At 35.4% G+C, this 17,354-nt stretch overlaps 1 protein-coding gene across 3 annotated transcripts in view; it reads left to right on the top strand.

Annotated features, from left to right (window-relative positions):
- The first annotated feature begins 9,034 nt into the window (after positions 1-9,034).
- Positions 9,035-17,354, top strand: part of LOC110920664 — a 31,305-nt gene continuing 22,985 nt past the window's right edge. For all 3 annotated transcript variants that reach the window (XM_022164849.2, XM_022164850.2, XM_022164848.2), the window contains exons 1-5: positions 9,035-9,175; positions 9,275-9,688; positions 9,771-10,295; positions 10,573-10,722; positions 14,921-15,019. In XM_022164849.2, the coding sequence (XP_022020541.1) occupies positions 9,142-9,175; positions 9,275-9,688; positions 9,771-10,295; positions 10,573-10,722; positions 14,921-15,019 (1,222 nt within the window). In that variant the 5' untranslated portion in view covers positions 9,035-9,141. The remainder of the gene's footprint in view (positions 9,176-9,274; positions 9,689-9,770; positions 10,296-10,572; positions 10,723-14,920; positions 15,020-17,354) is intronic.

Here is a 17,354-nt window from a genome sequence, read left to right as displayed (position 1 = left end):
ATTACTTGACTAGTCTCGTCGTCTTGTTGAAGGAATTTAAGAGCTTGCTTAAATTTCTCATCTCTTGATTTGAAGCCAGTAGTCTCACATGATGGTGATGATGCCAACGTCGATGCTGATGGTTTGGAATCGACTCTTCCAAGAGGTATAATGGCATCACTCCAACTAATTTTTTCTTCTTCATTAATAAGACGCTCGATCTTTTCAATAGTCTTCAAGGAGTTTCTTCCTGCTCGGTACCTCTTTTTGACGTGTAAACATCCAATATTGACGTCAGTTGAAATGCTTTGAACTTCATTATTGACATCTTCAACTTCTCTCAGCCAACCCTCTACACGAGCAGGTATCACTTTCCTATTTTTCTGGTTTCACAAACACTCCTAGTGTGTGAATCTTGGTGGGGTGTTGAGATTTGAAGTAGTTCTTGACCTAAACTGGAAAAAAAAAAAACAGAGGTTTTAATAAGAGTTTTATATGTAAAAGAAACAGGGGATTATTATTATTATTATTATTATTATTATTATTATTATTATTATTATTATTATTATTATTATTATTATTATTATTATTATTGTTATATTGTTGAGCTTACCACAAATGAAGAGTTTTATATGCGGCTACCACCATGGTGGTGATCGATCGGAGGTTTGACAGTGGAGAGGTGGTCGCCGGCAGTGATTAATGATGGGGTAATCGAAGGTGAAATAGGGTGAGGTGAAGTGGGTCTTGTTCGCCGGAGAAAACACAGAGAAGAGGAAGAAAGGTTTTAATGGTGAAAGATGATAATGTTTCTGATCTAGTCCCTGTGGTTTGCCCTTTTTAAGGAAACGGTAAATTGGTCATTTCACACCCACTTAACAGAGAAAACAAGCAGAAGTTAGACCCAAAGACTATTCGGGAACAAAAAATGAAAAGTTGAGGACTATTAAGGTAATTTTAGAAAGTTAGGGACTAAAGGTGAAACCACAGGAACTATCCGAGCATTTTTCTCCTAAAAAAATGAATATCTTATTGATTGATTTCACCTACAATCTTCAACCTAGACTAATTTCTTCTTCTAATCTATAATCTCACCTACTGCGAATCTGGATTTCACCCACCTCTTAATCGATCAATTCATCGCAGTCCTTCACTCCTTCTCATCTGTAATCTCACCCACTGCGAATCTGGTTTCTAGACTGAAATGGAGCGAATCTGGTGTGATTTGGTATCTAGAACTGTAATGGAAGTATAGAACAATATGCAAGATGTGTAATTTGGTAGCTAGGATTTAAGTGGAGCCAAATGGTGCTGCTCTAGAACTTTTGTATAAATAACAAAATCGGGTTCGGGTTTTTTGGGTCGAGTAATTGACGGGCCAGGTCGGTTCTTTGTATTTGCTCACCCTATTCGTTTGTTTTGTTTCAGTTGTTAACCGTTATGTTTACGTAAACAATCCCCTTGCTAATTTCTTTTCTAGGTATCACACAGTTTGCTAAATGGTACTATGGTAGTCGATTTTCTTCCCACGAAACCGTTTTGTTTTTCATTTTTTATATAACTGTGTACTTTTAAGATTAGTATCACAGGATGGGATTGGCACACTTATTAAGTGCTGTCATTTCCATCAAAAAAAGGTTTTTTTTTTTTTTTTTTAATTTTCATTTAACATTTTTTGATTTTTTATCTAGTAACATCTTATAATAGTTTTTCTTAAATAAATACACATTTTCTATTTATTTTTTTTTAACTAAGCTTCGATATAAACTTTACGGAACTAAGAGTTATACTCAAAATACCTTTTGTATAAGAAAAAAGATCCCATTTTTTGGGAATATAAACTTTATGGAACTAGAGTTAATTGCCAAAATCGTCCTTGAGGTTTGGGCACATTTGTCATTTTCGTCCAAAATGACATTTTTGTACCAAATTGCCCTCAATGTTTGTAACTTTTTGCCATTTCCATTCAAGCCACTAACTTAGTTTATTTTTTCTGTTAAGTTGAGTATATTTGGATGAAACTGGCAAATATAAAACCATAGGGACGATTCTGGCAATTTACTCAAATCCTTTTTAATTTCTTTTATTTAATTATTTTTGTCACATCTCTATACTAATAAATAAAAATAAAGTACACATGGATGAATTTTAGGCTTCCTTCTTTAATTATTGCCACTTGTCATTTATTAGGACTATTTTCACCACATGTCATGTTGTGAGTATTCCTACATTTTATTAACCATTTTATTTATTCTTGATTAATAATGATAATTAATAATTAATAATTAATAATTGATGGTTCATTGATTGATTTAATTGATTTTAAAATTTTAGTACGAAATGTTTTTTCTTCAAAAAACTTAGACCGTGGGGTATGGTATGCTTGGGTTGGGGCTTTGGTTGACACGTGTAAATTTCAAAACTCAATTCTCAAACCCACTTTGGATGGGGTATGGTGGGGCTTGGGTTGGGGGTATGAGTTGACACATGGGGGCATGTGAAATGGCTAGATTGGTTTGGCCATTGAGAGTCTGTCATGTCACCTTGCTAGCCCGCCCCACGTCCGGCTTGAAAGCCAAGCCCCAAGGGCCACGCCCCAACCCAAGCCCACCCGGGGTGGTGGCTTGGGCGTTTTCCCCCAACCCACGCCCCAACCCAAGCCCCATACCCCATGGCCTTATGTATTTTGTAAACGTGGTTAACATTTAGATTTAATTAATGCATTTACTGCATGTAAATTATAAATAAGTTGTAATTACCTAAATTCATGGTTGTAAAAGTCCCGCCTAGGCTCCGAGTACTCCCCGAGTACTCGCTACAAGGTAGGCTGCCGAGGCACGAGTACTGGTCTCCCAGGCCAATTACTCCCCGAGTAATCTCCGCCTAAGCCGAGTACTTCCCGAGTACTCCCGAATCCGACTAGGGAGCGCCTAGCGACTTTTGCAACCATGCCTAAATTCAATTATGCATATCTTTAAATGCGTATCTCAAGATATTATGATGCATGCAAGTATTGTAGTAACACTCTTAGTTGAAAAATCATTAGTTCATTACAATATTGATCACTTAAGTGTGAGATATTGGGTTCAAGTCTTACGAAAAACAAGATATTCGTTATTAAAAAACAACATATATAGAGTTTTTTTTCAAAAGGGCATAGTGATTTGGTGGCGATAAACATGGAGTCCCCATGTTTAACAAGGAAGAAAATAGGATGGTTAGGGGATTTTTTTTAGCATTTCTTTATTTTTTTATAAGAGAACCCATTTTGATAAATACTTTTGAAATAAGTCATTTTGGTAAATAATTTTGTCAACTACACCCTTTAAAAAAAAACAAAACCTCGTCAAATGTATACCAAAAGTTGTATAGTTTAACTCAGTAATATTATAGGTATACTTGAGACTAATAAAATAATTAAAAAAAATGCAAATGAGGTGCTTGAAAAATAGGTGGGGGTATACTTTTATACTTTTTTTTAAATTTTATTTAATTGTTTTTTAAAGATATACTTTTAGAAACATACTTTATAACTAAAAAAGTTTTTTTTACATGGGGGTTATAAAAGATTGCTCCTTGATGAGTTTAGCCAGCTATATATTGCATTTTATATAAATAGGCATTTAAATTTTATGATATATTATTATACCATTTATTTTACCATTATTACATGTAACAACATGTAATTTTGGTGATGAGATGTTTGGTAACAATATGTAATTTCGGTGATAAGATGTTTGGTAAAAAAAATTGAATTATAGTGTTTTTAATGTACAACCCCGTGTGATACACGGGTTTCTAACCTAGTATATAATAAAAAAAGAATATACATGGAGTTTTTAGAAAAAAAATTAAAAGTTTTGTCACATAATTTTTATAAATTTCCATCCAAATCACTAACTCAGTTTATTTTTTCTGTTAAGATAAAGGATGTTTTAAATTTTATAAATTAAGACAGAAATTAATTTACAGCTTCTTATATAAATCAGTTTTATAAAGAGAAAACGTCATTGGTGTGCAACACATAACAATCGATTACAACTTTTAGTATTTATCAGTTGTAGAGATAGAAAAAAAATTGTAAAACGTTACATATTTTTTAAATGTGTTGAGCACCTAGGAAATATGTTGGTAGAAATAAAATATTTATTTAATTAAGATTATGAGGGTAACTAACTAATACTTATTCTGAGTGGCTTGAGTAAAGAAACTTTTGGTTCATAGCATTATAATTACAATTTGGTAGGTAATTTTAAGGTTTACTAACGATACGTTGTTTGATTGGGGGGGGGGAGGCATTGACTTCTGTTTTTCCTTAGAAGCGAATTTAAAAGAGTAGAAGATGAATTACAAACTTGGTACATATGATAAGATTTTTTTATTTGACCTTTTTCAATAAGGTCATCACCATTTTAGTTTTATAAAATTTAGAGGTTTAAGTAGATTTTATTTTTATAAAACTGATCTATATAAAAAATTAGAAATTAATTTCTGTCTCAGTTTATAAACATCCTTCGCCTTAATAGAAAAATTAACTTAGTTAGTGGTTAGATGAAAATTAATAAAAATTATGTGACAAAGCTATTATTTTTTTCATATAAAAATTGCATGTATATTCTTTTTTATTATATATGTAACAAAATTAATTAAATAAAAGAAATTTAAAAGAGTTAGAGTAAATTGCCAAAATCGTCCCTGTGGTTTTATATTTGGCAGTTTCATCAAAATATCCTCAACTTAACAGGAAAAAATAAACTAAGTTAGTGGTTTGAATGAAAATGGCAAAAAGTTACAAACGTTGGGGGCAATTTGGTACAAAAGTGTCATTTTGGACGAAAATGGCAAACCTGCCCAAACCTTAGGGATGATTTTGGCAATTAACTCAAGAGTTATACTCAAAATACCTTTTTTTATAAGAAAAAGATCTCAATTATAACAATTGCTCAGTCTTAGGGGATGGGGTTTTGTCTTTGGTAGATTAAGGTTTACAATTCAGAAAGGGGTGACGACGCAGCTTGTTGTTCGTCTATCTTCTGTTTGATGTAACTTGTAAAGTATGAATGAGATAAAATATTGTTAGTTAAAAAAATTGGGAAACCTCACTTGATTGATAATAAAGTTGTCTTATTCAATTATTTAACAAAAAGGACCCTTTATTAAAGGAAATAATAATAGATAAATTAGACCTACATGTCTTCAGCTTTTCAACAAAGTGAGATATACCACTTTATTAAAGGTAAATAATTGTACGTAACATATATGATTTGATGATTTGGTGTTTCTTATCTATTTTACATGTGTAATGTATAAGCATTGGTGGTTTAATAGGAGTAGATTAGGAGTAACTTAGTTTACCATTAGAAAGGTTAAAAATAATATTCGAACAAATTTATGTCTCTAAACGGTATAGTAGTTTTGTGTAATCGAAATGAGCGAGAATAGCGATGCAATCTTAAAGAGTATGCTCCAAAGAGAACCAGATAAGAAGAATTTTGACTTCTGATGAGCATTACGTGCTCTAGCGGCTCTGGTTGTACAATTGGGTGAAGTAAAAAAAAGAGTAAAATACTCGGATAGTCCCTACGGTTTTGTAAATTAACACCTTTAATCTTCAACTTTTGGAAATTACACTGGTGCTCTCTGTGGTTTGACGAGTTATTACTCAGATAGTCCCTGGAGTAGATGTCCTTAGTTTTCACTATTAAGTCTATATGAAATTACTTATTTACCCCCTCTCTTTAAAAATATAAAAAAAAAAAACAAATGTTATACACACTCATATTATTATATTGAAAGTGTGGGGCCCACAACTCTTTTGTCTTGTACAAAACAACCGACCACCATCACCATAGTCACCCACCTCCACCTCCACATCTAGCTCCACCCACACCCACCTTCGCCACCTAAACCTAACCCCTACAACCCTCAACCCTTAACCCATCACAAAACACCACCACAGTCACCACCGCCACAACAGCAGCCACCATCTGAACCACTACCATCTCTATACCCATAAACCACCACCATCATCATCTTTCTTTGTCGTCAACACACCCATCGTCGTCACCACCGTCAACAACAACCATCATCAAAACCCAGCCAATAAAACCCTAAATCGGTTCTAAATCTACAAATTCAACTCAAAACTCGAAACCCTAGAGGCGACATGTACCTTAATCGACTGAATTTACCATTGTTAACATTAACAGCCCATCGTCACCATCCTGTTCGCGTCTCTCTCTCTCTGATCGATCTCTCTCTAGTCATTTCTCTCTCTAAATGTGGTGGATGAAGGGATCTGGGATGTAGGAGGGAGTTAAGGTGGTGGAGATATTGATGTTGGTGGAGTTGCAGGTGGTGGCGGCTGGTGGTAAATGGTGGAGGTAGGTGGTGGTGAGTGTGTATGTGTTAGAGAGAGAAAGAGAGAGATACAAGTGCTTAAGGTGACGGAGATGTTGATGTTGATGGAGTTGCAGGTGGTGACAGATGGTGGTACGTGGTGGAGGCAGGTGGTGGTGAGTGAGTGTGTGTGTGTGTGTGTGTGTGTGTGAGAGAAAGAGAAACATACAAGGGCTTAAAAGGTGAATAAGAAGGTTGGTGGGTCTCACCTTTAATTTTAATATGTCTACTTTTAGGTGGTGTTTGTTTTTTGGCCAGAAGCACTTCTGGCCACTTATGTCTGCGCCGCGCAGACGCGCGCAGAGGTTTGGATGTTGCAGCTTGTTTGTTTTCTTGCAGACCTTTCATTAAAAAAGGTCTGCGAGACCTCTTCACCATGCAGACATGTTCCATCCTCTTCCAACCTCTTCTCCTCTTCTCCCTCTTCTCCCTCCAGCCGACACCACCTCCTCTGCCACCACCACCTCCACCACCTCCACCTCCGACACCACCTCCTCCGCCGCCCACCCCTGCTCCACCACCACCTCCACCTCCGACACCCATCTCTCTCTCTCTCTCTCTCTCTTCAGCAGAATCAACCTCCGACACCCATCTCTCTCCCTCTCTCTTCAGTTATCACAAAATTACCAACAGAATCAAGAACACAAATCAACAGAATCAAAGAACACAAATCAACTCCCAACATGTCAAAACCCACCACAGAATCAAGAGAGAGAGAGAGAGGGAGCGGCAGGAGAGAGAGAGGGAAAGAAGAAAGAGAGATCGGTGATGGCGGTGGTGGAACGACGACGGCGGTGGTGGGTTTTGATGTTCTTCATCTTTAAACAAACCCCCAAATCGAACGACGGCGGTGGTGGGTTTTGATGTTCTTGGCGGTGGTGGTGGTTGCGACGGGGGTGGGTGGTTGCGACGGGGGTGGGTGGTTGTGGTGGTGGTGGTGGTGAGGCAGATGGTTGTGGCGGTGGTGATGCAGAGAGAGAGAACAAGAGGTTTGTGTGTGTAAAGTGTGTGTTTGTGTGTGTTGAGAAGATCTTTCTGTAGAATAAAAAAAAAAACAAACCCTCTTCTCCTTGCAGACTGCAGACCTTTGGTCCACCTCTTCTCCTGCAGATGCCTGCAGATGTGGTCCGCAGACTGCAGACCTTTTACCTCTTAAAAAACAAACACCACCTTAGTGTTTTAATTTAATACTAAGGGCATTTTGGTCATTTTATATGGAGTTAACGGTGAAAACTAATGGATATCCATTCCAGAGACTATCTGAGTAACAACTCATCAAACCACAGGAAGCATCTGTAAAATTTCCAAATGTTGGGACTATATGTATTATTTTATAAAACCAGAGAGACATTTTACTTTAAAAAAAGTCAATAAGAGCTCAGATACCAAATTGAGAAATGGTAAAAGGAGCGTTTGGCAATCGTGATTGATAGTATTCCAAAAGTGGCAGTACATGAAGTATTATACAATGTAGATATTTACAATATCTACCATCTACTATGACTAATTACAATGCGTTGAATATATGCATATATGTTTATAAGCATACACCACATTAATGTATTTTATACAAAGATCCTTGCCTGGACGATTACATTGAAAGACAGACTTTCGTTGCCACCCAAGATTTTATAGCTCTTTCAGTTAGGAGCGATTTTCGATTCGATGTCAAGTTTATACATTCCAGACCCACAGCTGTCGAAGACGAAGCTGTTATCTAAAAGCCTTGCAAAAATCTAACATCTACTTTCGTAAAATTTACGCTATACTTTAGTTCTACAACATCTGTAACTTGTCTTGTACCCTCCTGTTCGCGGTAGTTGCTTATAGATGCGAATCTAACTTCCACATAAATACCTCAATCTTTTCGTCGAAGATCATATATTCCGTAACTCGACTAACCAAAACTTGTAATATCCAAAGCTCGTTTTAACCAAGGCTATAATAACACTCAACATATTATTTGATCGAGTCCAATGACCTACCAATGGTCTCACTCACAACACTTTTAAACTCATAACTTCAAGCCATAATTTCAACCCTAGGGTCACTCATTGATCCGGTGGAATTGTAGTTACTCGGTAAAATTCTTTGGTTATCAACAATTGTACAAATAGAATTTATTCTATTGTTGATATACATATCATGTTATTCAAATGATTTACGCTCTACTTGCGATATGCGTATATAATGTATATATGTGTGGGTCATCAGGGGGCAAAAGTGAAAGTGCACTAATTTTAACGTTGTATTACTAATTTTGTGAAAATAAAGCTAAAAGTTGAGGACGGTTAATCATGCATCATGTGGTGGCGTTCATAGCTGAAAGACAAAAGGGTACATGCACTAATCGGTCTTTGTCCCGATTGCTGAGTGTTATGTGTCTTATGTCCAAGGCTTGATGCAAAACTACTATCAAGCCGGGGGTCTCAGTGGAAGCAGCCTCTTTATTCCTACGGGGTAGAGGTGAGGCTGTCTACATCTTACCCTTCTCATACCCTACCTTTGTTTTGCTATTGGTGAGATTTATTGAGTATGATGATGATGATGTTATTCAAATGATTGTTAGAGTTGTATGTATACATTAGGTGTTTTTTTTACTTATATGTATACACTATTATACCTTATTTGTAAAACACACTTATCAATATAATCTCATATATCTTCTCTCCCACATTTGTTGGTTATAGGGACTTGCTTATTTATACCATCAAAGTAATCTTCCTCAATCATCCAATCTCTTACAACTTCTTACTCTAACTAATGGCTTCCTCAAGCATTAGTGCCATTACCAAAGGTAATACTTTTCTTATGAGAATATATATATATATATATCATAGTTTTTGAATAAAAAAACAATACAACCTCACATATATGTATATACAATGCTTTGCAGGGTCACAACAATATCCATTCCCTTCTAGTTTAAATGCTGCTGCCAGCTTTGTGTCTATAAAGTTGTCCGGTAAGCATAACTATGCAGGATGGCAGGAACAGATGCGGTGTCTTCTCGATAGCCATGATATGCTCGGTTTTATCGATGGGGGATTCTCGGAGCCTATGGAATGTAGTGGTTCTAAGAGGATGCTAAACATCCCCGCTTTTGAGGCTACGCATAGAAAATGGAAAAGGTCGGACACCCTAGTGAAAGGATGGATATTCGGCTCCTTGAGTGAAGATGTCATGGAAACTGTTGTCGGTCTCCAAACAGCGTATGCTGTTTGGAAAAAGCTAGAGACAAATTATAATACTCCGCCTGCAGAAGCTCCAGCTCCTATCGCGAAGGCTAACGCAACCTCCGGGAAAAAAAGTAATTAGTATATATCTATATGTGTATATATTAATACTAGTCATGTTATTCAAATGATTTTGTTATTTTCATATGTCCATAGGTGTGGGGGAATACTCCCAACTATGTAGAGCTATTCAACAGAGAAACCTGCCTAAAACTAAAGAGCTTTTGAGAAACGACTCGGATGCATTGATTGACGTACTCAACGTTGACGGGGAGAGGGCACTACATCTTGCGATTCTCGAAAGTCATGAGGATAAATTTGATTCTTCTCATCACGGTTTTCTAAAGAAACTCCTACATGACATAAAAGATTCGGAGATACTTCCGAGTCTAGTGAATAATAAACAGCAAAACGCGTTGCATTACGCTGCAATGCTTGGCGACAAAAGAGTTGCAGAGATGTTGGTAAAGAGAAACCCACACTTGTTATTCTGTGTCGATAGCGACAAGTTCTTGCCTATCACCAGAGCTGCTTTTCATTCTCACAAGGCTACTTTTACTTATCTTCTTAAAGAGTGTAGAACACATATTAAGCTTAGCGAAAAGGATAGATACCACAATCCATTTATCGGCGAAAATGGAGTTTTGCTCATCACCACTACAATCTGCTCTGGATTTTTGGGTTAGTTACTTAGTTAGACCATCCACAATACCTAAAAGTGTGTCTTGTAAGTCGTCACATCACAAAAACACTCATTCTTCAAAAATACCGAAATCCACATAATAAAAAAACCTAAAAGCACCCAAAATAATTCTACTTCATCAACAGGCATTTAATTTTTTAACCACTTATTAACACCTCTCATTCTCACTCCATATTTTATATCTTAAAAAAAAAAAAACAATCCCATTTGGTATTAATTATTAATTATTACTAAGCTATATGATTTATTCTGCAGATGATGCATATTCCTTGCTCCAAGAGCATCCTGAACTGGCTACACTAAAGGTCCCTGGTACTATGGGTCTATTATGGTGTATTGCGCAAAAGTGGGATGCATATCCGAGTGGCAAACGATACAACATCTACCAAAGATTTGTTTATCGCAGTATGTTTCTTCACTTGGCTTTCAATTTCCCAAACCTAAAACACACTTTTTAAGTTGTACCCAAACAAACATACTATAGATTCTTCTGATTAATTCATAAAGTTGCTATATTAATTTTATTTATGAGAAACGTATATGCCGTTATTAGGCCTTGTGTAGTGGTAAGACCACATAAACCCCATAATATGTGACAAATGTTAAAAAATTGTGAAATGTGGGGTTATAGGAATAAGTGGCGGACCCAGGAATTTTACTATGAGGGTGCGGAATATTTTTAAAGATTTTAGGCTCCTGAGTATATATAAAAAAAGCGGTTCATATCGGGTCGGGTCATGTAAAACAAAAGAACATCAAACTAAAATTTATGTAAACATAAAAAAGTTATCCTACACATTTAGAAATCTATCCTACATATTTTAAAATTTGTCCTACACAACTCGTAATCTATCCTACACACCTTGTAATTTATCCTACATTCTAAACTAATTTTTAATATATATTTTGAATAATAAAAAATTTAATGTAGTTAGCAATTAAAGAAGAAAACTACATATTAATGATCTATGTAAGTTTATCAATATACCCTTACAATAACATTAAATACGGCCAATGATCTCTAGATCAAGTGGTAGAGGGCTTGCATTTCTTTTGAGAGATGCATGTTCAACTCCCACTTGGTGCAGAGTGAGGCACTGGTGGGCAATGATAGGAGACCCAGGGATACCTGGGTTGGATCCTTGAGCCAAACGGGTTTTACCGGTAATTTCACCGTCGTGCCTACGGGCGGGTGGGTTACCGGGTTTTCCCCGGAATTGGTGGTGGACTCGGGTTACTCTCGGAGTACTCCGTTTGTCCAGTGGGTGCCCCGAGAGTGCTCGGGATTGAGTTTGTTGGCCGTTCAAAAAAAAAACAATAACATTAAATACAAATATTAAATAAAACAAAATAAAGCATTCTTATTTGTTAAATTTCTACTTTTTTTCTAAAGAAGTTCTTCTCATCTTAACTCATCACTATATATATATATATATATATATATATAGAATTGCGCTAAAATGAGAACCACCCCGAGTTGTAAAAACCGCGAGAACCACACCATCCGGGTCGCCGTTTACCACAATTTTTTTACAACTAAATGTGTGTATTATCAACACATCCGTAAAAAAAAATTTAAACGCCGCGCCCGAGGGGGTAGTTTTTTACACCACAAGTTTGGTGTAAAAAAAAGAAAAAAAAATAAAAACACCACTCGGGGTGGTTCTCATTCTAGCGGTCCCCTATATATATATATATATATATATATATATATATATATATATATATATATATATATATATATATATATATATATATATATATATATATATATAGGGAAGGGCTCATGCGAGAACCACCCTTATTGTGAGAACCTTGAGAACCAATGTGAACACAACCTAAAATAGCTAAAAAAACCTAACCCCACCCCACCCCCCCCCCCACAAAAAACCTAAACCCCCCAACCCCCCCCCCAAAAAAAAAAAAAAAAAAAACCTAACCCCCCCCCCCCCAAGTTAATGCTAAAAAAAACCTAAAAAAAACCTAACCCCCCCCCCCCCAAAAAAAACCTAAACCCCCCTCCCCCACCCCCCAAAAACCTAAACCCCCCCCCCCCAAGCTAAAATGCTAAAAACTAAACCCCCAAAAAATTTAAAAAAATCTAAAAAAAAATCTAAAAAAATCTAAAAAAAAATGTTTGAATTTTTTAATATTTTTCATGTTAAAATCGCTACTTTTAGAAGCCAAGAAAAAAAAAACTTTTTTTTAAAAAAAAATTTAAAAAAAAAAAATTTTCTTCGAAAAGTAGCGATTTTTTTATAAAAAATATTAAAAAATTCACAAAAAAAAATTTGTGTGATTTTTAGCTATTTTTAGGCATTTTCGGTGTGTTCACATTGGTTCTCGCGGTTCTCATAATAAGAGGTGGTTCTCGCATGATCTTCTCCCTATATATATATATATATATATATATATATATATATATATATATATATATATATATATATATATATATATATATATATATATATATATATATAAAGGGTGGGGTTCTAACTGAGTGAACAAATCTTGGCCACTGATTTACACACGTGGATGGCTAGGATTTCATCATCAAATCGTAAAATACACTAGTGTATTTCATCATCAAATCCTTGCCATTGATCTGCACACATGTATGGCCAGGATTTGTTCGCTCAGTTCGCAAACTACACTAGTGTTCACTCTTGAACCTAATCCTATATATATATATATATATATATATATATATATATATATAATTGTATAGAAAACACATAGTTATTGAGATAACCTAAAAAACTTTAACCTCACAACATTTTTTTTATCTTGCAAAAAAATCACACGTGTAATATGCATGTTTTAAGGGTTTTGGACAAAAAAAAAAGATGACCAAATTTAAAAAAAAATAAATAAACAAGTTTTTGTGTAACATATCTAACAGTCATGTGTAACATACAGTCGTGTTGCGCAAAACTTGTTTATTGTTTTAAAAAATAACCTCTCGACGTTTTTTTTATTTTTGTTTTTTTTTCTTCTCAAAACCCTTAGAAACATGTAAACTACATGTGTGATTTTTTTTTTCAAAATCAAAAAATATTGGAAGGATAGAGTTTCTAAGTTTTCTCAATAACTATGTGTTTTCTCTCAATACCTAATATATATATATATATATATACATATATAATATATATATATATATATAAATATATATATGGAGGGGCTCATGCGAGAACCACCCTTATTGTGAGAATCTTGAGAACCAATGTGAACACAACCTAAAATAGCTAAAAAAACCTAACCCCCACCCCCAAAAAACCTTAACCCCCCCCCCCCCAAAAAAAAAAAAACCTAACCCACCCCTCCCCCCCCCCCGCCCCCCAAAGCTAAATGCTAAAAACTAAAACCCCCAAAAAACTAAAAAAAACCTAAACAACCCCCCCCCCCAAAAAAAAAAAAAAAAAAAGAAACCTAAACCCCCCTCCCCCACCCCCCCCCCCAAAAACCTAAACCCCCCCCACCCCCAAGCTAAAATGCTAAAAACTAAACCCCAAAAAACCTAAAAAAAAAAAAATTAATATTTTTTATTTTTTTTTTGGCTTCGAAAGTAGCGATTTTTATATAAACAATATTAAAAAAAAAATTGTGTGGTTTTTAGCTATTTTTAGGCATTTTTGGTGTGTTCACATTGGTTCTCGCGGTTCTCACAATAAGAGGTGGTTCTCGCATGATCTTCTCCCTATATATATGGTAAGGTTAATACGAGAACTAGCTTTAAAAAGAGAACCACAAGAATTAGTGTGAATACAAACAAAATAAACCCAAAACAAACAATGAACCTCCCACCCCACCACCACCCAAAAACCTATAAAAAAAAAAAAAAAAAAAAAAAAAAAAAAAAAAAAAAAAAAAAACCTTAACCCCCCATCCAAGGTAAATGCTAAAAATTAAACCCTAAAGCTAAACCAATACTAAATGCTAAAAAAATCCATTAAAATCACGACTTTTTATTAATAATTTTTTTTAATCAAAAGTTGCGATTTTAATGGAAAAAACTTTTAAAAAAATGTGTGTGTTTTTAAGCTTTTTAAGGTAGTTTTGATTGAGTTTACAAGTGGTCCTTGTGATAAATAGTGGTTCTCATGGTTCTTCCGATAAATAGTGGTTCTTAAACGATCCTCACTATATATACACACATATGGAAGGTTCCTGTACAATTAGCTAATTTCCAACAAAGTATAGAAGACCACAAAAATCCAACACATGGACTTTAAGCCAAGGGTATAAATCCATGTAATCATGTAGCCTTATACTTGTCTGTTTATATATCGCATATTACATAAATTTTTTTACGGTTCTATTTCAATAATAATAATGGGTATAAATATATTTCAAAGGTTATAACGGAGAAGGTGTAAAAGGTAAATAATAAAAAAGTAAAAAAAAATGGCTTAAAGGTAAGTGTATATGTATTTTGAAAAACCCCTTTAGTGTTGATTTTTTTCTTTAACTCTACTTTCTCATTTTTTAACAATCAGATATTTTTATACAAAATTATCGAAGAAAAAATCTAACACAATGCATAGAGTTGTATATGTTTGTGTGTAAATATGTGTGATCGCCATTCATTTATTTTATTTTGTAGATATCGTTACAAAGGATCGCAGGAATTATGCATGTATCAACAGCTTTAACTCCCATGATGAAATTCGCCTCACATACATGGAGAAATACGTCTACCCTGGTTTGTGATTTATAAAGTCTAATTAAATAGCCCAAAAAAAAGACTTTTGTGATGCAATATTACTTCATCTACTACCCTAAACCATTTTTAATAAAAAATCAATATATTAATTTAAAAAAATATAAAACATTTAACTAAACAAAAATAATATTATTATTATTATTATTATTATTATTATTATTATTATTATTATTATTATGGACATGACAATAATAATACGAAAATAAAAATTTAGTGATAAACATAATAATAAACCAAAATTAGTTGGCCTTTCATGAAACATTAATTAATAAGAGGTTTAGAATGTCAATTTGTTAACTTGATGGGAGTGGCATTTAAATAATATTTTTATTAATTTGTTATTTTTTTCTCAAATAAAATGGAATAAAAAAGGTACTTTTTCAACTTCTTCATCACCACATCCTTTGATTCATTCTACCACTAAAAGTCCATAATTTTCCACAAAACCTTAAATACTTGTGTTTAGTTTTCCTCAAAACCCCCGAAATCAACCCACTTCGGCTTCCACTACCTTTCAATCCTACCCACATGTTAGATGTCTTTTTCATTTATTTGCATTTTTCATATTATACATTATGTAGGGGTAATAAGGGTTGTTTTCTATTTGTTTGAGGGTCTTGTGTGTAAGTTTATAAAAGATATCTCATCTCTTAGCTAAGAGATGAGAAGTATTTGACTCAAATTCTGGATATCCTCCAGATTGCTACGTAGCATTCAATTTATAAAAGATAAACTTACACATAAGACCCTCAAACAAATAGAAAACAACCCTTATTACCCCCTACATAATGCATAATATGAAAAATGCAAATAAATTAAAAAGACACGTAACAATACTCCCCCCTTAACCTACTTTTTGCCCTCAAAAAGTACTTCAAGAAACCTTGTCTTCATCCCCTTCCGTTGCTTGTTTTTCATCATCTATCACTTCAAGTATGTAAAGTTGTTTTTTCTTACACTTGTGTCCCGGAACGAACCTTTCGGTACACCAGAAACATTCCCCCTTTGCCCTTTTTTGCTCAAGTTCATCACTCGTCAAACGCCTCGAGCTAAGAATTCCCGGTTTAGAACTTGATGGCTCGGTTGTTCGACTTGGCAGCAAGGGTAGTTTTGAACCATTAACGGGAGGTGTTATTTTGACATCTTCGGGTTGCAGCCCATCCTCCACAGCGTTGAAACGCTTCATCAAGCATGTGTTATTGATAGTTTGAATTCTTGCTAACCCATACGCCTCACGTAGTATTTGAGGCTTGAACATCTTTACCGGACCTTTTATTTCCGGCTTCAAACCCTTCAAATATAGGCTAACAGCATAAAGTTCGCTAACGGTAACCTTGTTAAGCAAGCGATCGAAACCTGAATTATATTCTTGTAGACCCTTGGCGTCATCAGTAAGTTGAACGAGAGATGCAATCTCTTCCATAGGGTCTTCAAACATTGCATCAGAAAAACGGGCAGAGATCGAACGAACATAGTCCGCCCATGGGACCTCGGCAACCGTGGCATTACGGGTCTTCAAGTAGGCACAGTGCCATTGGAGGGCATCGCCTTCCAAGTGAACCACAGCACAGTGTAATTTCGAGTCATCGGGGGTGTCATCCATCGAAAAAAAATGTTCGCAGCGATAGACCCACCCCTCAACATCGTCCCCGAAAATTTAGGGAAGTCGATCTTACCTATATGGAATGGTTTGGATGTTCGTGAGTCACCATCTGGGCCGGAGAAGGACCCGAAGGAACTACCCGACGACTGCACGGCTTTATCACGTACCGCCTTCAAAATCTCTTCCATCTGCTACGAAGATTGTTCCTGTTGCTTCGTCAGGGCCGCTAACGCAGCTTGGATGTCGTTGATTGCCTTACCATGGGACTTGAGGGTGTTGTCGATTTCATTATTGCGGGTGTTAGTCATGGCGGCGGCAAGGAATTCCGATGAGGAATCGGAATGGCTCTGATACCCTTGATAGGGTTATAACCGTATTGCAGAGAAATAAGCTAAGAGATGAGAAGTATTTGACTCAAATTCTGGATATCCTCCAGATTGTTACGTAGCATTCAATTTATAAAAGATAAACTTACACACAAGACCCTCAAACAAATAGAAAACAACCCTTATTACCCCTACATAATGCATAATATGAAAAATGCAAATAAATGAAAAAGTCACGTAACACCACAGCCCCCTACCCGCACGACCGGCGCCAACGTTGTCGGACGAGTAGGGTACCTGAAAGGGCTTCATTGAGTGGCCTGGCCCCCTAACATTAATTATAAACGATCATGAATGGCATTCAAGCTTTATAAGTTTTCGTTAG

The sequence above is a fragment of the Helianthus annuus genome, chromosome 17 (genome assembly GCF_002127325.2).
Source record: "Helianthus annuus cultivar XRQ/B chromosome 17, HanXRQr2.0-SUNRISE, whole genome shotgun sequence".
NCBI lineage: Eukaryota > Viridiplantae > Streptophyta > Magnoliopsida > Asterales > Asteraceae > Helianthus > Helianthus annuus.
The sequence above is the reverse complement of the archived record's forward strand: the minus strand, read 5'-3'. Positions and strand labels throughout refer to the sequence as shown.